At 44.0% G+C, this 26,373-nt stretch overlaps 1 protein-coding gene and 1 long non-coding RNA gene across 2 annotated transcripts in view; one reads left to right on the top strand and one right to left on the bottom strand.

The window, feature by feature from the left end:
* pinx1 (PIN2 (TERF1) interacting telomerase inhibitor 1) overlaps positions 1 to 6,597 on the top strand; it is a 116,076-nt gene extending 109,479 nt beyond the window's left edge. Inside the window, exon 7 of the mRNA XM_068024107.1 lies at positions 4,356 to 6,597. Within this exon, the coding sequence (XP_067880208.1) occupies positions 4,356 to 5,006 (651 nt within the window). The 3' untranslated portion in view covers positions 5,007 to 6,597. The remainder of the gene's footprint in view (positions 1 to 4,355) is intronic.
* LOC137358193 (uncharacterized) overlaps positions 5,127 to 26,373 on the bottom strand; it is an 81,467-nt gene continuing 60,220 nt past the window's right edge. Inside the window, exon 4 of the long non-coding RNA XR_010971197.1 lies at positions 5,127 to 6,553. This is a non-coding gene — a long non-coding RNA (uncharacterized lncRNA). The remainder of the gene's footprint in view (positions 6,554 to 26,373) is intronic.

Here is a 26,373-nt window from a genome sequence, read left to right as displayed (position 1 = left end):
GCAGGTGTTGAGAGAACCAACAAGAGGGAAAAACCTCCTATGCATTGTCCTCACCAATCTGCCTGTTGGAGATGCATGTGTCCATGATAATATTGGAACGAGTAACCCCCGCACAGTCATTGTGGAGACGGAAGTCTCGACTTCACACTGAGCCTATGGTCCATCATGTCGTGTGGCATTACCACCATGCTAAATGAAATTCATTGACCAAAAACTTAATTGGACAAGCCATATAAATATTGTGGCTGCTAGAACAGGTCAGAAGCTGGGAATTCTTCAGCAAGTAACTTACCTCCTGACTCCCCAAAGCGTGTCCACCATCTACAAGGCACAATTCAGGAGTGTGAGGGAATACTTTCCATTTGCCTGGATGAGCGCAGCTCCAACAACACTCAATAAGCTCATCGTCATCCAGGACAAAGCGGCCCGCTTGATTGATACCCTATCCACAACCTTAAACATTCATTCCCTCCACCACTGGTGCACAGTGGTAACCGTGTATACCTTCTACAAGATGCATTGCGGCAAATCGGCAAGGCTCCTTCGACAACACCTTCCAAACCCGTGACCTCTACCACCCCGAAGAACAAGGACAGCAGATGCATGGGAACACCACCATCTGCAAGTTCCCCAACAAGTCACATACTATCCTGACTTGAAAATATCTCTGCGTTCCTTCACTATGGAACTGCAACGTTTCAAGAAGGCGGCTCACCACCACCTTCCCAAGGGAAATTAGGGATGGGCAGTAAATGCTGGCCTTGCCAGATGAATGAATAAAATAATTTTGAATTGTAACATTGCACACCTGTGTGATTCTTTATCTATGAACTAGGTGAAACTCAATAATTGTTGTTAATTAACTAGGGGAAGAAACCATCAAAAATAATGGTCTGGATTTTGCTGCAGAGGCAACAATGATGCCATCGGCACTAACCGTTATTAAAAAGTAAATTGGATGACAACTTCCCACAACCGCACATGCGCAGTTAAAAGCATGTTACGCCCGTGTGGTGTGACGTGGGTGACTCCCACTGTTCAACTCCCCACCTGACCACAGCAAGTGTATTTGTTTTAAGAGTTTAGCCCCTTAGAGTTTTGCTTTTCAAATAAACAGCAACAGGTTTTCTTGGTAGGTTTTAAAAACAGTCAGTTGTTTATTGATCAATATGCCTTAACCTGCAATTGTTGCAACCTCATTCACTCAAGCATTCGCTCGCACATACAAAGAAACAGATAAAGAAGGGAAAGAGGTAGGTGGGTTTTTGTGGGGGAAGAGGGATTACAAGAAGCCTATTGAGTTCTTTTGAAACTCAAGTTCTAGATGGTTGCAAACCTGAGATGATTGTAGATTTCTCTCTCGATTGAAGATGGTGGGTCACTTCCAGTTCCCTCTGCTGTATTATGTAAATGTTGGATTCTTTCATCAGGGCAGGTGCTTTCTGGCTTGCTGGAACACCAGCTGTTACAAATAGCTTCACCTTCTGGGTCAGTCTGTCTGTCTGTCTCTCTCTGTCTTTCCCCCTCTTGGGCTGTCTGTTTTTTAAAAGTAAAACTGTCACCTCTTACTTCCTGTTCGGAGACACTCTGCCTTTCTTTCGCATGGTGATCACACAATGGCCCAGAACATGGGTACTTCACACCTCCTTTGTTTTAGAAGAAGACATTCAATTCTGGAATATTTTTAGGATAGGTATGAGATGGGTTTTGGCTTTGAAGATTTGTCCTTTGTCAGACTGTTTGGATCCACAAAAGGCCAATCCCCTTTTCTTCAGTGACCATTTTGGACCATTGTTCACTTTTTAAAATAAAGGTTCATTTTTTTAAAGACAAAGTCCGTTTTTACATAACTCTTCAGAGTTACTCCATGGATGTTGTATCATCACATCTGCGATGTACGTGACACGCAGACATCAAGAAGTTGCTGTCTGAGTTGCCCTGCACCGCCAGAAGCTGCACTATAACTGTATCTTGTCGAGAGTCTCAGCTTTGAAACACATGGAACAGCATAAATTTGCCGTAATTATGATGTTTGTATATGCACATTAAACGCACCAGAAAATGTCAGTGTTTGTCAGTTCCAGTTTTTATCATTGTTGGAGATTTAAAAGATATTAAATAACATTTTTTTATTTTTCTGTACATGATTTAACATTGAATTCAATCTTCTAACTTGCACTTCCTGGTTTAGTCTTAGCGCAGTTCATCAATCCGATTGAAGAATTGTTAGTTAAGGAAAACATGGGGCTGAATTTTATCAGCACTCGGTGGCAGCGCGCTGTTAAAGCAGCGGCCTTCCGACACAGAAGTGCTGCCGCAGAGCCCCCGCGATATTGTGCGCGGGGGCTCATTTAAATGGAGGGGGTGGAGCGGCCGCCCCCGATGACGTAAAGGGGGCTGTTGCTACGTCCCTGGCAATGGAGTCCGGGTGCCACCGCACAGGCACCGGCGTCCTTTTTAAAGGGCTGCAAGCTCTTCAGAATTAATTGTAATTTTTGAAGTAATATTTTGGTGCATTTAGTGTACAAATTGCAATAAATGATGGTGGCCCTTTACCACCCCCCCCCCCAATGTTTGTTTTCAGGACAATATGCACAACATGATCTTTATTCCCAACCCCAAAGTTCTCCCCCAACCTCTTCATTTTTACCCTTCAGCCCCTTCCCACCATCCCCAAAGCTAATAAAAACCATTTTCCCTCTCCTCCCGTCCTGAAAATTTTACTCCGCTCCCCTCTCCACCAGTTTCTCGCCTCAGAGCTCTGTACGGTGTTCCGATGGTGCGCAAGTTGCAATTGGCAGCCGTAAAATCGGTGTTGGACGGCCACCGCCAGCAAGTAAGGTCATTTGCATATTCTTTATGTTCATTTAAATATTTAAATGAAGGCCCCGCCGCATGGCGGCAGCGGGGGGCCCACACCGAGGTCCCCCGCCGCCGGTAATATGTGGGGGCCCTTCTTGACGTTGGGGGTCAAGGCGGGCCTCTCCCCGCAGAATTTTATGGGCCCCCCCCCCTCCATGACCCATGACATCGAGGGGCTGGTAAAATTCAGCCCATGGTGTTGATTGCCCTGTTCACACAGGTCCCAAATCCCCTGTTTTGGCTTCTAATTTATGGTAAGTTCTGGTGCAAAATCGCATTGAAGACTGTGGGCAAGTGTAATGAATGGCTGGTGCCATTCATTCAGCAGAGAGAGCAGAATCTGGCCCAATACATCAGTAACCAGAAGGGCCCTGCATACCAGTGTGTTTGTGAAAGCATTGAAGGAAGTTCAGATTAAAACTATATTAATGCATTAATTTTGACTTCTGTGGGACATCCTTAACTGTACTATAATGAATTTTTCATTTTCCTACACTCACTATCCAGTGTTTAGTGCTGTACGATCATGGCCACAAGCTACTGGGGTGAATATGCCCGTGCTCATTTTACTTGGGCTGTTACAACTACCAGAATGAATCAGTTTTCTTCACATCAGCTTCATTTTGAGTCTCATGGTGAAAGAAAAATGTTGTTCCTCACTGTCACCCTGTAAGTTTGGGGAGATTAAAAGCAGATTGGGCGATCGCTTTGCAGAATACCTCTGATCAGCCCGAAGGTGTAACCCTGAATTCCAGTCACTTGCCATTTTAATTTTCCATTCCTTTCACGCTTTAATGTCTTTGTCTTCAGCCTCCTACACTGTTCATTGAAGCTCAACAGAAGCTTGAGGAACAGCATCTTATTTTTCATAAGGCACATTACAACCTTCTGGACTCAACATGAGTTCAACAATTTCAGATCGTAATCATTGCTGCCATTTTTCAGGCAGTAGGTTCTGGTAATGGTTCCGCTGTTGCCATTTACAGTTCCTCTAGACCCATCTCTTGTTTCTTTACTTGTCCTATTACCACCCTCTTTTAATTTCCACCATCATCCCTTTTATTCCTTTCTTCTCTCTTCTCTCCCCCTCCCCCCCCCCTGCCCCCCGGTCTGTGAACTTCCAAAGTCTTCCAATTCTGACAAAAGGTCACCAACCTAAAAAGTTAACTGTGTTTCTTTCTCCACAGCTGCTGTCTAACCTACTAAGTATTTCCAGAATTTTCTGTTTATATTGTACATTTAAGAACTGAACTTGTCTACCATTATACCCAAGTATAAATAACAGACTAATATTAGAGCCAGGGATTTTTATATGTCAGTTGTGGAATCTTTAATGATATCTAAGAAGTTGCTGTAAATGCATTAAATCTTGTGGAAGTTATTATTTGTCTCCAGTAATCTTTTCACAGAACTGCTGCTTGGATATGAAGAGACTGAAGCAGCATTCGTCTTCAGCACAAGTATGTTTTATTGTGTGTGTTTGTGTTTTTCAGGACGGTGCCTGTGTAGTGTCTGTTAATGACCCAAAGGCTGCTGGTACCTCGGAGCCTGAAGTTGAAATAAATACTGTGACCAGTTCTCTTACAATGCAGGAGTACTTTGCCAGTAGGATGGCACGACTCAGAAAACATAAATTGGTGCATGAGATCCATCAAGACAGCGCTGTTCAGGAACTTCCAGGAGATGCCTTGAATTCATTCGAAGAAGTAAAAATTAAATCCAAAAAGAAAAAATGCAGCAGAGACGATGTGGAAGGGATTTGTAACTTTGATCAATTGTCCATGCCCACGAAACAAGCCCACGGTGAAAGAGATGTAGAAGTAAAGAATGGTCAGAAAGAAGACAGTCCAGTTAAGGAAAATTATCAGACTAAAAAGAGGTCTAAAAAAAGCAGAGCAAAACATTCAGTGTCACTTGATCAGAAGGTTTGTCCTTTAGGAGAAATTGAATCAGAGGAGGTTCAGGTTGAACAATGCCCAGCAGTAAATGAGTCATCAGAGAAACATAATGAGCAGAACTGGGTAAAGGATAAGAAGAAACAAAAGAAGATTAAGAAGGCACTGACACTCGTGGGTGAAGATGAGGTTTCTCAATCCTGTCATGATTCAATAGAAAGGAGGAGGAAGAAGAAAAAAAAGAAATAGAGAATTTGAGTCTTGCAGAAACTATTATCCAGATTTCTTATTGAAAACCATCTAAATGAATTGTTTTATTACTAATTACAAAGCACATTGTACTTAATATACATAAAAATGTTGAACAGTTTAATGATGGACTGGTCTTAATACAAGTGCTGTTATAATCAAACTTAAGTAGCAAGAATGGTAATGGAGGAAGGAATAGTTAAAGTAAGGAAAGTGATTAAAAGCATGTTACCACGATTTTTAAATACACATAGAATGAGTAGATATTTATTTGGGTATTGAAAACTGAATATCCACTAAATATTTACTTACATTTAATGTTTCTGAACCAGCTAATATTTCTAACTATTCTGTTTTTGAAACAGGAGGAGGTAATTCAGTCCAGCAAGCCTCTTCCAGTTTAATTTGTTTTAAAACCTACTCAACTACATTCTTACTATAATCACTTACTTTCTTTCAGAAGCCCACATATTTGCCTCATTAGCAGTAAAGGTGTTAGATTACCTACCTGACTTCACACCAGGGAATCTTGCCTGCCAAAATACATAGAAGCTCAGATGCATGCTGCACACAATTCTCTGACCATTACTTTAGATGTTATTTACATTTCCAATGTGAGATCCTGACAGGTGAGGCTCCCAGTTGGGAGTGCAAAGTTAGAAAATGATCCATTATATTTATTCTAATCATTTCGGTGGCCTTCCCTGGTAACTTAATCTCGGTCATACTATTTATTTCAACTTTTTTACTCAATGTTTTCTCCTTTTAAACATACTTTGCTGGTTGAACTCCACAACATTGACCCTTTTGGCCATATTGACTCTCACTCCCCTTCATAATCTTGAAATCTTTTATTGGGCCACCTCAAAAATCACTTTACCAAAGAAGTGGACGCAGCTTCTTTAACTTTTTAGGCTAAATGTCTTGTTAATCTGATCCTACCCCAAATGGCATTGGAGTTAATGCAATATTGGCTGTATTTGAAGAAGTGAAGCCAATCTGCTAGTGATGGCAGTGTGTGCATTTCATTGTCAACAAAAAAATACGTCAGTTTGGGAAAGAGACAAGTAGAGTTGGTTGAAGCATAGGAGTTTCTCTGGAGTATACGCTGAGTATACCTAGGAGATATAATACTGTGTCACAACAGTCCCATACTGTTGGGAAGGTGTAATTACAGTGCAACATTTTTGCACAGACAGTTTATATTATAAATGTGGACTTAGAAATTTATAATGGGGAAAAAATTGGCAGCAGTGTGTGAAAGAACATGACAATGGGCAGTGTTATATCGTGGACATAAAGTGCATGCAAATTGATGGATTTTTGTTGGCCTGAACTTGGCAGTCAGCTGTGAAGGGGTGACGCTCACCGCTGACCCTGAAGAAAGCTGCCCACAATGATTTAGCATGTCTGTGGAGTCAATTTCCCCGATTATGACATCAGTTTCATTCTGGTGCCATCTATAGGCGAGATCTCTGGCATCCGGGAACAGTGAAGACATCAAGAAGGCTGAGCAACCAATCAGATTGAAGAATTCTCACAGCAAACTACGAAGTAAAAAGCACTGATTATTATTCACTTTTTAATCATTTTACAGTGAACGAAATAAAGATTGTGACATACTGAGGTAGAAGCTGAAATATCATAAATGAGCTTTTAAAAAATAATTTTTTGTTATTTAGAAAATCTATGGAACTTATATCATGAAATGGAGGGAATGACACTCCAGATTTCGAAAATTAGTTTTTAATTGGTATGATATGGTATGGTGTTAAAAACTCAGTTACACTTCCTTCAAGAATACTTGACTTTTTCAGTGGTTTTTACAGCGAGAATAGTGTTTAAGAAGTTAAAGTTTCCAAATCACTGATTGCATCTGCAAAACATGCAACAGCTATCCTGAGAAGGGAATCACTGACAGCAACTTCCGGATTTCCAGGTTTAGCGGCACGTGCGAATGCCAGAAATTCCAGTCAGTTTTACACAGTAGTAACGGCGAACGCTAAGAGTTTTGCTGTCATTACAACCACAAATTCCAGGCCAGTACAGATATATTTAAGAAAGAGAAGGCCATTCCTTTCAATGGATCATGTACACTTTATACTGCTTTGGTTGTCCCTAATTTATATCAACTGAGGTATTTGAATAACCATTGCTAAAACCTGTTAACGAAGATGCAAGTTTCTATTCTTGTGGGTTGCACCCCACCAGGTAATTTAATGGTCAAATGCACAGCCAAATCTTTTTTTATTCTTTCATGGGATGTGGGCATCGCTGATGAAGCCAGCATTTGTTGCCCATCCCTAATTGCCCTTGAATACTGAGTGGCTTGCCAGGCCATTTCAGTGGGCAGTTAAGAGTCAACCACATTGCTATGGGTCTGGAGTCATGTATGTGAGACCAGGTAAGAATGGCAGATTTCCTTCCCTAAAGGACATTAATGAGAGAGTGCAGAACAGATACATCCAGATTCAATCCCTGGCATGTGCTCAGTTAGCTGATCTCATCTCAGATGATTTATCCAAGAACTCAGGCACACAGATACCACATAATTTTATGGTGTTTGATCCTATTTGTCTTCCTTCACTTCTGTAACCATCATCTTCCTCATATGTGTTTTTCCCGCTCTTTTAAGAAGAGACTTATCTGATACAACATTAACAACTTTGGAGAAAACAATATTTTCTAACCTTGAACCTTGCTTAAGACGTTCAGATTTTGTACTCTTGCTCACGTCTGAATATGAAGTTAAGAACAAGCTTTCTGACTTGTTTTATTTGCTAATCTCATCATTTTGTGGCATCACTTACAAAACATGAAAATAGTAATTCCCATGAAGAAGTAGCTGTATCTGCAAAATAATAGTTCATTTATTGAGTCAATCAAAAATATCGACATGTTAAAAGCCAATATGTATCATTGGATAGTCAACAATACAGATGCCACAGTGAAAGTCAAATGTTTCAGTTAAAATTATAAAATCATGTAGGACTTGAGGATTATTTGCTCTGAGCACAGAAGGGGGCTTGTATTGGTTGGACTGCCTCTTTGGAAGAGTAATACAAATAGTCCCACTCCCCAGACAGTTCCCCATAACTCTGCAAATTAGTCCTCTTCAAGTACATGCCCAATTGCTCTTTGAAAGTTACTGTGGACTCAGATTCCACTAAACCTTCAGGTAGTGCATTCCAGATCTTACCAACCCTCTGTGTAAAGAAATATCTCATTTTTCCTCAAGTTCTTTTTCCAATTATTTTAAATCTATGACCTCTGGTTACGAACCCATTTGCCAGAGAAAATAGTTTCTGCTTGCTCCATCAAAACCCCTCATTATTTTGAATACCTCTACCAGATCTTAAAGAACAAAGAACAAAGAAAATTACAGCACAGGAACAGGCCCTTCGACCCTCCAAGCCTGCGCCGATCCAGATCCTCTATCTAAACATGTCGCCTATTTTCTTAGGGTCTGTATCTCTTTGCTTCCTGCCCATTCATGTATCTGTCCAGATACATCTTAAAAGATGCTATCGTGCCCGCGTCTACCACCTCCGCTGGCAACGCGTTCCAGGCACCCACCACCCTCTGCGTAAAGAACTTTCCACGCATATCCCCCCTAAACTTTTCCCCTCGCACTTTGAACTCGTGACCCCTAGTAATTGAATCCCCCACTCTGGGGAAAAAGCTTCTTGCTATCCACCCTGTCTGTACCTCTCATGATTTTGTACACCTCTATCAGGTCCCCCCTCAACCTCTGTCTTTCTAATGAAAATAATCCTAATCTGCTCAACCTCTCTTCATAGCTAGCACCCTCCATACCAGGCAACATCCTGGTGAACCTCCTCTGCACCCTCTCCAAAGCATCCACATCCTTTTGGTAATGTGGCGACCAGAACTGCACGCAGTATTCCAAATGTGGCCGAACTAAAGTTCTATACAACTGTAACATGACCTGCCAACCCTTGTACTCAATACCCCGTCCGATGAAGGAAAGCATGCCGTATGCCTTCTTGACCACTCTATTGACCTGCGTTGCCACCTTCAGGGTACAATGGACCTGAACACCCAAGTCTCTCTACATCAATTTTCCCCAGGACTTTTCCATTTACTGTATAATTCACTCTTGAATTGGATCTTCCAAAATGCATCACCTCGCATTTGCCCTGATTGAACTCCATCTGCCATTTTTCTGCCCAACTCTCCAATCTGTTTATATTCTGCTGTATTCTCTGACAGTCCCCTTCACTATCTGCTACTCCACCAATCTTAGTGTCGTCTGCAAACTTGCTAATCAGACCACCTATACTTTCCTCCAAATCATTTTTGTATATCACAAACAACAGTGGTCCCAGCACGGATCCCTGTGGAACACCACTGGTCACACGTCTCCATTTTGAGAAACTCCCTTCCACTGCTACTCTCTGTCTCCTGTTGCCCAGCCAGTTCTTTATCCATCTAGCTAGTACACCCTGGACCCCATGCGCCTTCACTTTCTCCATCAGTCGACCATGGGGAACCTTATCAAACGCCTTACTGAAGTCCATGTATATGACATCTACAGCCCTTCCCTCATCAATCAACTTTGTCACTTCCTCAAAGAATTCTATTAAGTTGGTAAGACATGACCTTCCCTGCACAAAACCATGTTGCCTATCACTGATAAGCCCATTTTCTTCCAAATGGGAATAGATCCTATCCCTCAGTATCTTCTCCAGCAGCTTCCCTACCACTGACGTCAGGCTCACTGGTCTATAATTACCTGGATTATCCCTGCTACCCTTCTTAAACAAGGGGACAACATTAGCAATTCTCCAGTCCTCCGGGACCTCACCCGTGTTTAAGGATGCTGCAAAGATATCTGTTAAGGCCCCAGCTATTTCCTCTCTCGCTTCCCTCAGTAACCTGGGATAGATCCCATCCGGACCTGGGGACTTGTCCACCTTAATGCCTTTTAGAATACCCAACACTTCCTCCCTCCTTATGCCGACTTGACCTAGAGTAATCAAACATCTGTCCCTAACCTCAGCATCCGTCATGTCCCTCTCCTCGGTGAATACCGATGCAAAGTACTCGTTTAGAATCTCACCCATTTTCTCTGACTCCACGCATAACTTTCCTCCTTTGTCCTTGAGTGGGCCAATCCTTTCTCTAGTTACCCTCTTGCTCCTTATATATGAATAAAAGGCTTTGAGATTTTCCTTAACCCTGTTTGCTAAAGATATTTCATGACCCCTTTTCGCTCTCTTAATTCCTCGTTTCAGATTGGTCCTACATTCCCGATATTCTTTCAAAGCTTCGTCTTTCTTCAGCCTCCTAGACCTTATGTATGCTTCCTTTTTCCTCTTAGCTAGTCTCACAATTTCACCTGTCATCCACGGTTCCCTCATCTTGCCATTTCTATCCCTCATTTTCACAGGAACATGTCTCTCCTGCACGCTAATCAACCTCTCTTTAAAAGCCTCCCACATATCAAATGTGGATTTACCTTCAAACAGCTGCTCCCAATCTACATTCCCCAGCTCCTGCCGAATTTTGGTATAGTTGGCCTTCCCCCAATTTAGCACTCTTCCTTTGGGACCACTCTCGTCTTTGTCCATGAGTATTCTAAAACTTACGGAATTGTGATCACTATTCCCAAAGTAGTCCCCTACTGAAACTTCAACCACCTGGCCGGGCTCATTCCCCAACACCAGGTCCAGTATGGCCCCTTCCCGAGTTGGACTATTTACATACTGCTCTAGAAAACCCTCCTGGATGCTCCTTACAAATTCTGCTCCATCTAGACCTCTAACACTAAGTGAATCCCAGTCAATGTTGGGAAAATTAAAATCTCCTATCACCACCACCCTGTTGCTCCTACATCTTTCCATAATCTGTTTACATATTTGTACCTCTATCTCACTCTCACTGTTGGGAGGCCTGTAGTACAGCCCCAACATTGTTACCGCACCCTTCCTATTTCTGAGTTCTGCCCATATTGCCTCACTGCTCGAGTCCTCCATCGTGCCCTCCTTCAGCACAGCTGTGATATCCTCTTTGACCAGTACTGCAACTCCTCCACCCCTTTTACCTCCCTCTCTATCCCGCCGGAAGCATCGATATCCTGGGATATTTAGTTGCCAATCATGCCCTTCCGTCAACCAAGTCTCAGTAATAGCAATAACATCATACTCCCAACTACTAATCCAGGCCCTAAGTTCATCTGCCTTACCTACTACACTTCTTGCATTAAAACAAATGCACCTCAGACCACCAGTCCCTTTGCGTTCATCATCTGCTCCCTGACTACTCTTTTCCTTAGTCACGCTGACTTCATTATCTAGTTCCTTACAGGCTTTAGTTACTACCTCCTTACTGTCCACTGACGACCTCATTTGGTTCCCATCCCCCTGCCACATTAGTTTAAACCCTCCCCAACAGCGTTAGCAAAAGCACCCCCAAGGCCATTGGTTCCAGTCCGGCCCAGGTGTAGACCATCCAATTTGTAATAGTCCCACCTCCCCCAGAACCGGTCCCAATGTCCCAAAAATCTGAACCCCTCCCTCCTGCACCATCTCTCAAGCCACGCATTCATCCTGACTATTCTTTCATTTCTACTCTGACTATCACGTGGCACTGGTAGCAATCCTGAGATTACTACCTTTGAGGTCCTACTTGTTAACTTGGCTCCTCACTCCCTAAATTCTGCTTGTAGGACCTCATCCCGTTTTTACCTATATCATTGGTGCCTATGTGCACAACGATCTTCTCTTAACCTTCTCTGCTCTAAGGAGAACAATCCCAGCTTCTCCAGTCTCTCCCACATAACTCAATTCCCTCACCCCTGGTATTACCCTGGTAAGCTCTCTCCAGGGCCTTGACATCCTTCCTAAAGTGTGATGCCCAGAATTGCACACAATGCCCCTGAGTCCTAACCAAAGATTTGTAAAGGTTTAGCTTGACTTGCTTGTTTTTGTATTCAATGCCCCTATTTACAAAGCCAAGTATTCCATATGTTATCTTAATTGCCTTTTCAATTGGCTCTGCCACCTCTAAGGATTTCGATGAAATATTTTTTATACTGAAATTCCCTGATGACACAAAAATTGGTTGTTTGGCAAACAGAGGATTGAAAGAGCAAACAGGTGGCAGATACTGTTTAATGTGGATAAATGTGAGGTAATGCATTAAGAGAGCTCTTGGGCCAACCATCAAGAAGATCGCCCCCCTCAAATCTAAATTAGGGGACATAATCACTGACCAACGCAAACAAATGGACCGCTGGGTTGAGCACTACCGAGAACTGTACGCCAGGGAGAATGCTGCCACTGAGACTGCCCTCAATGCAGCCCAGCCTCTACCAGTCATGGATGAGCTGGACATACAGCCAACAAAATCGGAACTCAGTGATGCCATTGATTCTCTAGCCAGCGGAAAAGCCCCTGGGAAGGACAGCATTACCCCTGAAATAATCAAGAGTGCCAAGTCTGTTATACTCTCAGCACTACATGAACTGCTATGCCTGTGCTGGGACGAGGGAGCAGTACCTCAGGACATGCGCGATGCCAATATCATCACCCTCTATGAAAACAAAGGTGACCGCGGTGACTGCAACAACTACCGTGGAATCTCCCTGCTCAGCATAGTGGGCAAAGTCTTTGCTCGAGTCGCTCTAAACAGGCTCCAGAAGCTGGCCGAGCGCGTCTACCCTGAGGCACAGTGTGGCTTTCGCGCAGAGAGATCGACCATTGAGATGCTGTTCTCCCTTCGTCAGATACAGGAGAAATGCCGCAAACCACAGATGCCCCTCTACATTGCTTTCATTGATCTCACCAAAGCCTTTGACCTTGTCAGCAGATGTGGTCTCTTCAGACTACTAGAAAAGATTGGATGCCCACCAAAGCTACTAAGTATCATCACCTCATTCCATGACAATATGAAAGGCACAATTCAACATGGGGGCTCCTCATTGGACCCCTTTCCTATCCTGAGTGGCGTGAAACAGGGCTGTGTTCTCGCACCCACACTTTTTGGGATTTTCTTCTCCCTGCTGCTTTCACATGCGTTCAAGTCCTCTGAAGAAGGAATTTTCCTCCACACAAGACCAGGGGGCAGGTTGTTCAACCTTGCCCATCTAAGAGCGAAGTCCAAAGTATGGAAAGTCCTCATCAGGGAACTCCTCTTTGCTGACGATGCTGCTTTAACATCTCACACTGAAGAGTGCCTGCAGAGTCTCATCGACAGGTTTGCGGCTGCCTGCAATGAATTTAGCCTAACCATCAACCTCAAGAAAACGAACATCATGGGGCAGGACATCAGAAATGCTCCATCCATCAATATTGGCAACCACGCTCTGGAAGTGGTTCAAGAGTACACCTACCTAGGCTCAACTATCACCAGTAACCTGTATCTAGATGCAGAAATCAACAAGCGCATGGGAAAGTCTTCCACTGCTATGTCCAGACTGGCCAAGAGATTGTGGGAAAATGGCGCACTGACACGGAACACAAAAGTCCGAGTGTATCAAGCCTGTGTCCTGAGTGCCTTGCTCTATGGCAGCGAGACCTGGACAACGTATGTCAGCCAAGAGCGACGTCTCAATTCATTCCATCTTCACTGCCTCCGGAGAATACTTGGCATCAGGTGGCAGGACCGTATCTCCAACACAGAAGTCCTCGATGCGGCCAACATCCCCAGCTTATACACACTACTGAGTCAAGGGCGCTTAAGATGGCTTGGCCATGTGAGCCGCATGGAAGATGGCAGGATCCCCAAAGACACATTGTACAGCGAGCTCGCCACTGGTATCAGACCCACCGGTCGTCCATGTCTCCGCTTTAAACGCGACATGAAATCCTGTGACATTGATCACAAGTTGTGGGAGTCAGTTGCCAGCGTTCACCAGAGCTGGCGGGCAGCCATAAAGGCGGGGCTAAAGTGTGGCGAGTTGAAGAGACTTAGCAGTTGTTAGGAAAAAAGACAGAGGCGCAAGGGGAGAGCCAACTGTGTAACAGCCCCGACAAACAAATTTTTCTGCAGCACCTGTGGAAGAGCCTTTCACTCTAGAATTGGCCTTTCTTGCCACTCCAGGCGCTGCTCCACACACCACTGACCACCTCCAGGCGCTTACCCATTGTCTCTCGAGATAAGGAGGCCAAAGATTAATGCATTTTGGGAGAAAAGCAATAAATTGCAGCATACACTGAATGGACAAAAACATAGGTTCAAATACATAATTCTCAAAGTAAATACAGGTAGATGAATTCATAAAATAGAGCAGTTTTACAATCAAGACACAAAGTACAAGGGTGATGAATCTATATAAAGTATTGGCATGGTTAGAGTACTGTGAACAGCTTTGGGTTTCCCATTATAGAAAAAGTATTAAAGCCACAAAGTGCCTAGATTCATCAGGATAATGGCCGAGGTGGGTAAACTATGACCACGAGCAGAGAACTTGACTCCTGCTACTTTTGAGCTATTACGTCCTCTATCCAAGTCCAAATCATCCACGCACACCAAGAACGAAAGTGGAGCAAGCACTGACCACTTCCAAGTTTCTCCTAGTCTGAGCAATAACTTATCACCATAACTCTTTACTGTCCACCAGCCATCTATCTGCTGCTATATTTCCTCTTGTAACACATGGTTGACTTTTCATCGTTTCCACTGGAACAGTAAAGTCTAAAAGAAGATTTAATAGTTTTTAAAGCTATGAGTGAATAGGGGAAGACTGTTTCCTCTGATTGTTGAGTTTGTGATGTGATGTAATCAATTTTAAATCAGCAAGGGTGAAGAGCAATTTCTCTATGCAGAATGTTGTTCGAATGTGGAATGTGTTGCCACAGGGAATAGTTAGGGCAGGGACCATTGTATCTTTTATGGGAAAATTAGATAAATATTAGCCGCAGAGAAAAATATAAGTCTATGGGAGAGCATGGTGGGTGGGATTAGTTTTGAATTGCTCTCATAAAGAGTCGGTACAGACATGATCAGCCAAATGCCCTCCTTCTGTGCTGTAAATCTATGATTCTTTTACGTATAGGGGTAACCACAATAGAAAGTTGTGTTATGAGCAAAAGGAGCAATAGTATTTTTGGTGACATTGACTGAAAAGGGAAACAGGCCAATCATGCATCCCTGAGTTAGTTCTGTACAAGTAATCATTTAATAGTGACCCAATGGCTATGTCCTTAAACTAAGATCTTACCTTGCCCACCAGCTATGGCATATTTTTATGAGTTAATTGTCTTCACTTACAAAATGACTCTCACTACAAGCTATTAATTATTGCAATTTATGAAGCTTATCCCTAGTCAAATCAAATACTTCCCAACTGTCCAGATTAGTTGGACCAGAGTCATGTGAACAATTAGCCTACAACACCCCTGCATGTTCCCACCTCGGCTCAGCTGGAGAGAGAGAATGCGCTGTGGTCAGCAGGTTACAATTTTTCACAGTTTCTGCTTATGCTCACGCCACATTGAGGCAAGTTCTGATGGATGTAACATTGGTGAGGGCATTAGCACGTGCACCGTGAAGGGCCATTGAAAATATGAAGAGCAGGCAGATAATGACATTAATCAGCATGTTACAACAGCAATGCAATTTTGGAGCTCAATGCTGCAGCTAACGCCTTCTCTTAGCCTTGCACAGCTGAATACATGTTCAACAGCAGGAAGGAGCCCCCATCAGTGCTATTTAAAGGGATCAGTAACTGGTTACAGGTTAGTTGCTGATTGATTTCTTCTGGCTGTTACTTTGATTCCACAAGTGTTTGGTGCTTTGTATAGTTGTTTTAAATTGCAAAAGTCTAGTGGGCGTGGTATGGCAGGTGCTTAAGGAGCTTTTGCTGACTTCAAGGCTTCTGAGCAAAACTGTTGCTCCCTGACATGGGTGCACTACAAGGCATTCCTCTTGAAATACAGCATAGTTTGGAGAATGAAGAATGCCATACAGCACAGGATAGGCTGCTGGAAGAAAGAGAAAGAGGGGGAGTAGGGTTCTCAGCAGGAGGCCATTTACACCCAGGGTGTTCAAGAAGCAATTCTCAGTGAGGAACAGTGTAAGATGTTTACACTTCAGTAAGGACATCCTCATTCAAATCTGCCATCTGCTGCAGCCACAGCTGCAACCTCAGACCAGGCCAAGAACTATTTCTTATGCTCCTATTTCTTATGCTCTTATATCAGTCATGATCTTATTGAATGGCAGAGCAGGCTCGAGGGGGCAAATGTCCTATTCCTGCATCCATTTATGTTCCTTCCAGATTGGAGCTGAAGATATTTGTAAAATCTCAGTTTGCCATCCACTGCTGCATAAGGGAGGACACTGACATGCTATTCATTGAAAGCTAACTGCATTTCATTCTCTTGCCAGAGAGAAGCAGGTGCAGCAAACATGTGGCTTTGCTAGGATTGCAGGTTTCCGTGTGGTGCAGAGTGTCATTGACGGCATGCACAGCGGTTTACAGGTGCTGCACATCAATTCTGCTCTATACTGGAACCAAAAGGGATTCCACTACTTCAACGGACAACTGGTGTGTAATCGTTGGCCATGACTGATGCAGGTCAATGCCCGGTATCCTGGCAGTAGTCATGACACCTTCATTCTGAAGTAGTTTGCTGTACCAGCTACATTTGAACTACCACAACAAAGTAAGGGGCTAATGGGAAACGAGCTATCCACTGACCACATGGCTGATGATGCTGGTGTGCAACCCTCGCACATGTTCGCAGCATGAAAACAATGATGACAATGCTGCCACATGAAATGTGATAGAACAGATCATTGGTGCAGTGAAATCACACTTCCACTGCCTGGACCTTTCTGGAGGAGCCCTGCAGTATTAGGCAAAGCAATTTTCAAGATTCGTGGTGGTCTGCTGTATGCCACGCAACGTCATCATGAGCCAACAGCCTTAGCCACCAGCTATATGGCAAGCAGCTAAGGAGCAAGAGGAAGAGAGGAGGCAATCTAGACAGCCCTTTCTGGCCAGGCTGTCTCTGAAGAGCTTATCCAAGTGTGATACCAGTAACTGCAACCCCAATTCCCCATTCATCAATGGGTCCCATACCTTACCTTGCCTCTGTTACTGACCATCAAAGATCTGCTTTGTCACAAAGCAAAAAATAAAAGCCATCACAAAATAAACATTCCAAACCAAATTTATAAATAAAATAATTCCATATACAAAAGTCAGCTGATCACCCTTGTGCATTCCCTTAGTGCCCGTCTTCCATATGCTACTCCAGCGTTTGCAGCATGGCTGGTGGAAGGCTGCTGACTTTTAGTAGGGGAGACTGCAGATGGCCTTGGAGGACAACCTCAACCAGTTCTGGGCCTAGATGACCTGGCTGCAGACTTTACACACTAATCCAGTCATAATGGCAGCAGTCTGAGCTTGAATGGCAGCAAGCTGACCTTGCATGACTTCAGTTTGAGCTTCCACTGCAACACTGAGACTCCTGCTGAAAGCTGCTTGTACTGCAAGGAAACTGAGCTATTGACCATCAGATGCTGCATCATGATTGGATCCACAATTCTTATTGAGTTGGCCACCATTTCCATGCTGGTAACGATGAGCTGTAAGGGGAGATGGTGACGTAGTGGTAATGTCACAGAACTAGTAATCAAGAGGCCCAAGCTAATGCCCTGGGGACAATGGTTCAAATTTCACCATGGTAACTGGGGGAATTTAAATTCAAATAATCATTAAAAATCCAGAATCACTAATGGTGTCATGAAACTATCATTGATTATTATAAAAATCCAACTGAGAAGGAAGCATCCTTACCTGGTCTGGCCTACATGTGACTCCAGACGCCACAGCAATGTGATTGACTCTTGACTGCCCTCTGAAATGGCCTAGCAAGCTATTCAGTTGTCAAGGGCAATTAGGGATGGGCAACAAATGCTGGCCACATCCCCTGAAAGCGTTTTAAAGAAAGCCCTGTGCCAAGTTGGTGGTGGACTCCTCCATGCTCCTTGACATTAAACACAGGCTTTCTGGCAGGCTTCCCAGTGCACCAAGCATTTAGATGTCCATTTCTATCAGCATTTCTCTGTAGCCTGGCCAACTGGTGAGCTAGCACCTGTGTTACCCTTTTCCCTTGCTTTGACTGCAGGCCACCCGTGCCCAGTGTCACTCCATGTATAGATCCTTCCTCTATGCTGTTGTCTAAAATACATGCAATGTCAGTATGTGAGCTGGTATTTGCAAGTGAGTGACAGTGTGTTTTCCTCATCACTACTTTCTTGTTGTTCCTCCACTGTCTGGGCACGTTGCAGTTCTTGAGTATCTGAAAAGAGAAAGGCACAAGGGTAGGGTTGTTGTGCAGGGAGGTGGTGGGGGTGAAGTAAGAGGTGCATGCTTACACCATCTGCAGCTTGTAAATCAGCAGAGTGTGTGGGACAAGGGGGAGCTGGGATGTGAGAAGGATTAGGTATGAGGATACAATCATTTTTGATGGTTTTAGCCCCTCCACTGGCCATGTCCTCAGCAATATGCATCCCAATAATGGCTACCACTGTGTTGTGGGACCACTTTAAGGGAGGACTACCTTAAGAGGTTGTAAGTGATGATCAACAGAGGTAGTGATGTTGCATCACACATGACCAGGGAATTGTGTGTTTAGCCTGACAGAGTAAGATGTGTGCTGGTGTGCTCATGTAGTAGCTATATATATATATGTTCCAGTTAATATCCAGGCTTGGGCTGATAAGTGACAAGTAACATTCGTGCCACACAAGTGCCAGGCAATGACCATCTCCAACAACAGAGAATCTAACTATCTCCCCTTGACATTCAACGGCATTACCATCGCTGAATCTCCCACTATCAACATCCTAGGGGCTACCATTGACCAGAAACTGAACTGGAGTAGCCATATAAATACCGTGGCTACAAGAGCAGGTCAGAGACTAGGAATCCTGAGACGTGTAACTCACCTCCTGACACCCCAAAGCCTGTCCACCATCTACAAGGCTCAGGTCAGGAGTGTGATGGAATACTCTCCACTTGCCTGGATGGGTGCAGCTCCAACAACACTCAAGAAGCTCGACACCATCCAGGACAAAGCAGCCCGCTTGATTGGCACCCCATCTACAAACATTCACTCTCTCCACCACCGACGCACAGTGGCAGCAGTGTGCACCATCTACAAGATGCACTGCAGCAATGCTCCAAGGCTCCTTAGACAGCACCTTCCAAACCCGCGACCTCTACCAACTAGAAGGACAAGAGCAGCACATACATGGGAACACCACCACCTGCAAGTTCCCCTCCAAGTCACACACCATCCTGACTTGGAACTATATCGGCATTCCTTCACTGTCGCTGCATCAAAATCCTGGAACTCCCTTCCTAACAGCACTGTGGGTATACCTACGCCACATGGACTGCAGCGGTTTAAGAAGGCAGCTCACCACCACCTTCTCAAGGGCAATTACGGATGGGCAATAAATGCTGGCCTGGCTAAAAAAGTTATAATAAAAACCCACATATTCTTTGGATATTACTTGGAGTCCTGTGACTCTTACAATAGCTCACATACCAAAGGAACAAGTAATAATTAATGGTGGCAACATTTGGGATATTTTTTTCTGAGGACCACCAAATGTTACTGTGTGGCAACGTTTGATCTTTTTCTGAAGAACACACCAAGGGAGAACAAAGAACAGCTCATAGCCTACCTGGAGTGGCTAAAGATTCAGGCAGAGAGCAGTTGGCACAACAGTGCAGTGAGCTAGGACTGCAGACAGGACTCCAAGAGGTGTTGAAACTCTCTGAGTACAGCAGGCAATTTGCCAGGAGTTCAGAGATTTCAACTAATCTGCCAGTTACCTTTTTTTGCTTTGTGGGCAGGGCCTAAGCCAAAATGAACGGGAAAAGCTCAACATTGCCACTTGAGGTCCAGCACAAAGTAAAAGGTTGGTTGTGGCAGCTGCTGGTACTGCAAGCTATAGCCTTCTGCAAAATAAAACACTCTCAGTTTTTAAAAAATCAAACAAGCTATGGTAACAAAAATGACTCTCGGTTTAAAAAAAAAGAGCTGTGTAAACAAAAGCAGCTGTCATCTCACTCTTAAAAGGGGCAGGCCTGCAAAAAAAAAAGTCTAAAAAATGAAACAGAAAGCTGTACCTCTAAAACAGAAAATCTGTAAAGCAGAGAGCCTGTATAAGAAGTGTACCTGTATAAAAGAAAACCTGTGAAAAGTCCTATATTTATACAAAAAAGCAGAATCATCCAGAAAATGGCTTTCAGGGATCCAATTATGGACAGAGAGTCTGAATTTGAATTGTTTCGCCAGTGGATGGACTGTGTTTCCTGGATTACGAAGTGAGCAAAGCAAAAAAACAAACTTCAAAAATCAAGATTGCACTGGGCAACAAGAGCCTGCAAGAGATCAACACATGTGTTGGTTTCGGGTCGGGTCTGGTTGCACTTCCAGGTCCGGCATTCGGGCTTGGGTTGGGCCGGGCCGGGTCGGACACACTCCATCGCAGGTGAGTGGCTCCACTGTTAATTTAATTTTTGGACTAGAAAGGTGGTTTTGTTAGTTACTTTAAGCTTGTGCAGATCAGCAAGAAAGTGAAAAACGGAAGGTAAGTTAACTGATGGTCGGGTCGGGCGCGGGAAGAAATGGAAGGACTCAGGCCGGGTCGGGCTCTGATCGGATATGGTTCTGTCGGGCTCGGGTCAGGTTTTTTTTGCAGACCCAAGCAGGCCTTTAAAGCAAGATCTAGCTACAATCAAGGACTCTACAGTGAGCTTGAAGAACCATAACAACAACTCTTCAGATATTGCCTCAAACTTTTCCACTTTTTTTCGTCTCTATTTGCATGTGTGTATTGCGTATGCATGCTAGCGTGGGCGTATCATGTATTTGTAAGCGTTAACCCGATTAGAGTTTAAGTTGAACAAAATTTCACCTTTCTTCTTTAAACCTAAGAAAGCCTGTTTGTGCTGGTTTCTTTACCTCATAATTGGAAAGCGGTGAACAAGGATTCACCAAGGGGGAACTAAAATTAAACCCTGTTACAGTAAGACCTGGTGAAGGCTGAAAGGGAACCCTAGACATCTTTCTCACCTGGTCATAATGGCAATTTAGGTGCTAGTCTCCGGAATTTTACCCACAAACGAGAGAAATTGGAAGTGGGAAACCAAATTGTTCCCAATCAAAAAAGAGCAAGATTTCAATACAGGTTTTCTTGTGGTTGTGTGTGCTTGAATACTAACATGTCTGCAATTGAAGCTAGTAGCTCCCCAAGCCTGGGTGAGGTAACGTGGTATAAGTTAAAAGCACTGTCTGTGGAGGAGTTGAGGAAAATGGCTGAGCAGTGTGGGATCACTGTACGTGGCAAGGCTAGGAAGTCTAAACTCCTAAGGCTAGTGGCCAATCATTTTTTCCTTGAATCTGAAAAAGCAGAAACAGGATTAGAAGCAGACTCCAACAAGTATTGTTAGCAAAGATAGAATTGAAACAAAGGAAACTTGAATTTGAGGACAGAGAGAGAGAGAGAAAGAATATTCCAGAATGAATGCGAAGAGAGAGAGAGTTGAAGTGGCTTGAGTTAACTAGGGGGCTACATAGTAACCTCTGTGAAAGCATGGCCAATATGGAGGTGCATAATTCAGGGCTGGGTACAAAATTGTTAAAATTGGCTCAATTAATTTCAATGAGGAGGATGTAGAAGGATTTTTGTGTCCTTTGAGAAACTGGCAAGGCAGCTAAAATGGCCAGCTGAGACCTGGCCTCTTTTACTACAAAGCAAGCTAACTGGAAAAGCCCATGAAGTTTATTCCTTTTTGCAAGGTGAGAGTTCATCAAATTATGAACTGACCAAAAATGCTATCATCGGGGCATTTGAATTAGTACCCGAAGCCTATCGCCAAACGTTTAGAACCCTCAAGAAGTAAGCTAATCAAACTTATCTGGAGTTTGAAAGAAATAAGCAGCTGGCTTTTGACCAGTGGCTGAGGGCTTTAAAGTACAGCTTAGCTATGAGAATCTCAGAGAAGTTATTCCGTTAGAGGAATTTAAACACTCTCTCCCACTCTCCATAAAGACCCACGTGGAGGAGCAGCGGGTCCAGAGAGCCCAGCAAGTGGCCGTTCTGGCCGATGAGTTTGCTTTAATTTATAAGTTGGTTTCTCGGGGAGAACCTTTCCTAGTCACTCCCACAAATCTGAAAAGGACAAAGGGTGGAAAGGTGGGAAGGCCCATCTCTAGCTAAAAAGGAAGGTGTTGTGAGCAAGAGTGAGACCCAGAGACCTGTGTGCTTCCATTGTAATAAAGCAGGGTATTTAAGAGCTGACTGCTGGAAACTAAAGGGAAAACCTGTAGGGTTAATCAGGGCACACCCGCTCAGTGAAGACGAGAAGCTGATGGAAAGCACATCAGAACAAGCTGTGGCTTTAACCGCAGTAAGAGTGAGACCCAGGAAGTCTACCACTGCAAGTGCAAGAAATTTTAATAGGGTTCCTGTGGGTTGTCAGGGTTTTGTGTCTGAAGGGAGAGTAACCCCATACCCCTTGAGTGGTACAAGCAAGCCCATAGTGATTCTCAGGGACACAGGGGCCACTCAATCCCTTTTACTGGGAAAAGGCCTGACCTTTCCCCCAGAGAGTGCCATGAACACCAGAATGGTGGTGAATGGTATTGGAGGACAGTGTATGCCTGTATCTGTACACTGGCTGCACCTGAACTGCGACTTAGTTTCGCGACCGGTGACTGTAGGGATTGTCGCTAGTTTGCCTGTGGACGGGGTTGACCTGCTCCTAGGTAATGTTCTGGTGGGGGTGAAGGTGGTAGTCCCCCCAATAGCGCAAGAAAGACCGCAGGAGGTCAGAGAGACAGGGCAGTGACAGGAGACAGACCCCTGCAGTTTCCCTGAATGTGTAGTGGATCAGGCCATGATCAAACCAGCTCCCCCAGAGGAGACTGCATCGGCACTACAGGCAGATAACCATGAGGTCTGCCTGTCCGAGACTTTCCTTGGAAAGTTAGGAGACCCAGGGAATGGATTGAATGCATTTTCCCTAGCTGAGGCTCAGTGAGCCGACCCAGTATTGTGAAAGTTAGCACAGGCTGCCCAGTCTGAAAGTGAAGCAGAGGGAGTCTCTGATTGCAACTATTTAAAGAATGAGAAATGATGAGAAAATGGAGTTTTCCTCACAGACCTGAGAGCAAGAAGTGGACAGCAGTTCACCAGTTAGTGGTGTCGCAGAGGTACCGGAGAGAAATAGTAAGAAGGGCCCACGAGACTACAGTGGCTGTACATGCCAGTATACGAAAGACCAAAGCCTGCATAAGACAGCAGTTTGACTGGCCAAAACTCCACAAAGATGTGGTGGAGTACTGCAGGAGTTGCCACATGTGCCAGGTTGAGGGGAAACCCCAACCTAGAGTGAAACCTGCACCCCTAAGTCCTGTACTGGTGTTAGGAGGACCCTCCAGCAGAGGGCTGGTGAACTGTAAGGGACCTCCACTGAGACCAAAAGGGGACAGGCAGGCACAAGGCTGGCAAAAGGTTAGACAGCGAAAGGGAAAATGTGACCAAGAGGGCAGGTTAAAGGAAGTCCGGGAGGAATCCTGGATGAAAACCCCGTAAAATGTGAAAAGGTAGACCCCGCATCCTCCTATGTAAATGCAGGCACTGGAAGTACCCCACCAGAGTTGCCAACAGCATTTACAGGAACCTGTAGAGACAAAGAAAGACCTCTAGGGGACAGAGAAACCATGAGGGTGATGCCTCACTTAGTCGAAGTGCCATAGGGGAGTACAATAGAGTCTGCACAAATACCTGCAGGCAGGAGTGTCCCAGAGGACAAAGGGGAGATTAGCAAAGAATCCTCCCCCACAGAAAAAAAGCGAAGCACCCATCCCTTGAAGTCAAAAGTCTTTGCATGACTCAGTAAAGCACTGAAGGAGAGTTCAGGGTAGACCCCCCTGCTACTGACTTTTTTAAAAAAAATTACCTCAGCAGGAACAAAGACCCTAGGCAGCCATGGAAATAGGCAAATGGAAGAGAAACTTCCTCCCCAAAAAAGGAACAACATGTTTATTGGGATGCCAAAATGGGGGCAATTAAAGCAACACTGGCACCAAGACAGGCTGTAATAATAGCAAAATACTGCAGATGCTGGAAATCTGAAATAAAACCAAAAAGTGCTGGAAATACTCAGCTGGTCTGGCAGCATCTGTGGAGAGAGAAGCAAAGTTAACGTTTCAGGTCAGTGACCTTTCATCAGAACTGGCAAAGGTTAGAAATATAATAGGTTTTTAGCAAATAAAGTAGGGGTGGGGCAAAAGAGAACAAATGGAAGGTGTTGATAGGACAGAGGGTCACAGAGAATAATTGACAAGGAGGTCATGGGGCAAAGACAAAGTGTGTTAATGGTGTGGTGAAATACAAAGCATTAGTGCAGAGACGGTGTTAAATGACAGAATAATGAAAACCCTTGCCAAAAGCAAAACATGAAAAAAAAAGTGGTAAGGCACATGGTAAAAAAGGTGTAATGATGAAACAAACTAAAATAAAATGAAATAAAAATAAAAATAAAATATATAAAGTAAAATTTAAAAAAAGGTAAAACAAAAAAAAAGGGGCCCGTCATGCTCTGAAATTATTGAACTCAATGTTCAGTCCAGCAGGCTGTAGCGTGCCTTATCGGTAAATGAGGTGCTATTCCTCAAGCTTGCTTTGATGTTCACTGGAACACTGCAGCAATCCCAGGACAGGTTGTAATAAGTTTTAGGATTTATAAATGAATGGGAATGAGAGAAATGCATGGTTTTCTGTATCTTACATTTTTCTCAAACCTTTTAATGAAATGCACCTCTTCTCAAGTCGCATTTCATTCTGCTGGGTGTGGAGTTGTCATGCCAGGCCCCCACCTGCCAAGAATGAGGCACACTAATTTTGTCATGAACATTGATTTTAAACTGTTACTGGAGTGAGGGGAGGATTTGTTGAACAGATCAGCCATGGCTGGAAAAGACATTTGCATATTAACAGACAGTGTTTGGAAGGATAAAGCAGCCATTCCCTGACATTCAACCCACAATGGACTTTTGATCACCAGGCATTGAAGGTGGGGGAGCTCGCATTCCAGGTTGACTGCTAAGATGGCCGAAAATACAAACGGACATGGTCAAACCAGCTAGTCTCATGGCTAACCTGCTGGGTAACCTGAGTTTTTTGAATTTGTACAAACAGTTTGGTGAGAAAGCTGTTTGCTCCTGGACTGAGAAGATCTCTCTGCTGTCTGGTCCCATCTCTTTCTCACAAACCTCTGAATCCACTGAAGACACATGAACCCCAAGAGAGAAATGTATCCTACAATGAAGAAGGTTTAAGAAGAATACTGGGCCCCAACAAAAAGCGAGATCTCTCTACAATCAAGGACTCTACAGTGAGCTCGAAAAACCGTATCAAAAACACTTCAGATATTACCTCAAACTTTTCCACTTTATTTTTCTTCTGCTCTTTCTGTCTCTATTTGCATTGTGTGTATTGTGTGCTAGCGCGGGTGCATAGTGTATCTGTTGGCGTCAACCGAATTAGAGTTTAAGTTTAATAACATTTCACCTTTCTTCTTTAAACCTAAGAAAACCTGTTTGTGCTGGTTTCTTTGCCTCATAATTGGAAAGCGGTGAACAAAGATTCACCAAGGGGGAGCTAAAAACATGGAGTTTTAAAAATTAAACCCTGTTACAGTAAGACCAGGTGAAGGCTGAAAGGAAACCCTCTTTCTTACCTGGTCGTAACAGTAACTATGGCCTGACTCACCCAATTCACAGTTGTCCAGCATACCAGGACCAGCGCAAAGCTTGTGGCATGCGAAGATATTGGACCAGGCAGTGCAGCAGCCTGAGCTCAGATACTGCATACAGGAATGGTGGCAGATCACATGCAGACAGAACATCTGCAAGTCAGGATGGCAAAAGTAACAAAAGGTATGCCAACACACAACAAAAGCCCAAGTCGTTACATCAGGTCAGCAGAGAGACAGATTGTCAGGAGGACACAGATGGACACTTCTGGGAAAAGCGATCAAGCATTTCACATAGTTAATATGGATCACCATCTCAATTCTATTATACAATCTGAGATATTTACCATGATCGGAATTGTATGTCAGTGGAAGAGTGGCAAGCATAAGCTCAGAGTGAAATTTGATACCGGAGCAAGTGCAAATATTCTGCCCATCCATATACTGAAGGATGTGTACTTAAAGAAATGGGAATCTATGGTATAACCCATCACGGCTAGGCTGACTGCCTACAATGGTTTTCCAATCAAGTGCATTGGAATGATAATCCTGGAATGCAGCTATGGGAACTCCAGATGGCTACCACAAATGTTTTGTGATCTAGACACAACT

This window comes from Heterodontus francisci, chromosome 3 (assembly GCF_036365525.1).
Source record: "Heterodontus francisci isolate sHetFra1 chromosome 3, sHetFra1.hap1, whole genome shotgun sequence".
NCBI lineage: Eukaryota > Metazoa > Chordata > Chondrichthyes > Heterodontiformes > Heterodontidae > Heterodontus > Heterodontus francisci.
This window is presented reverse-complemented; position numbering and strand designations above follow the sequence as displayed.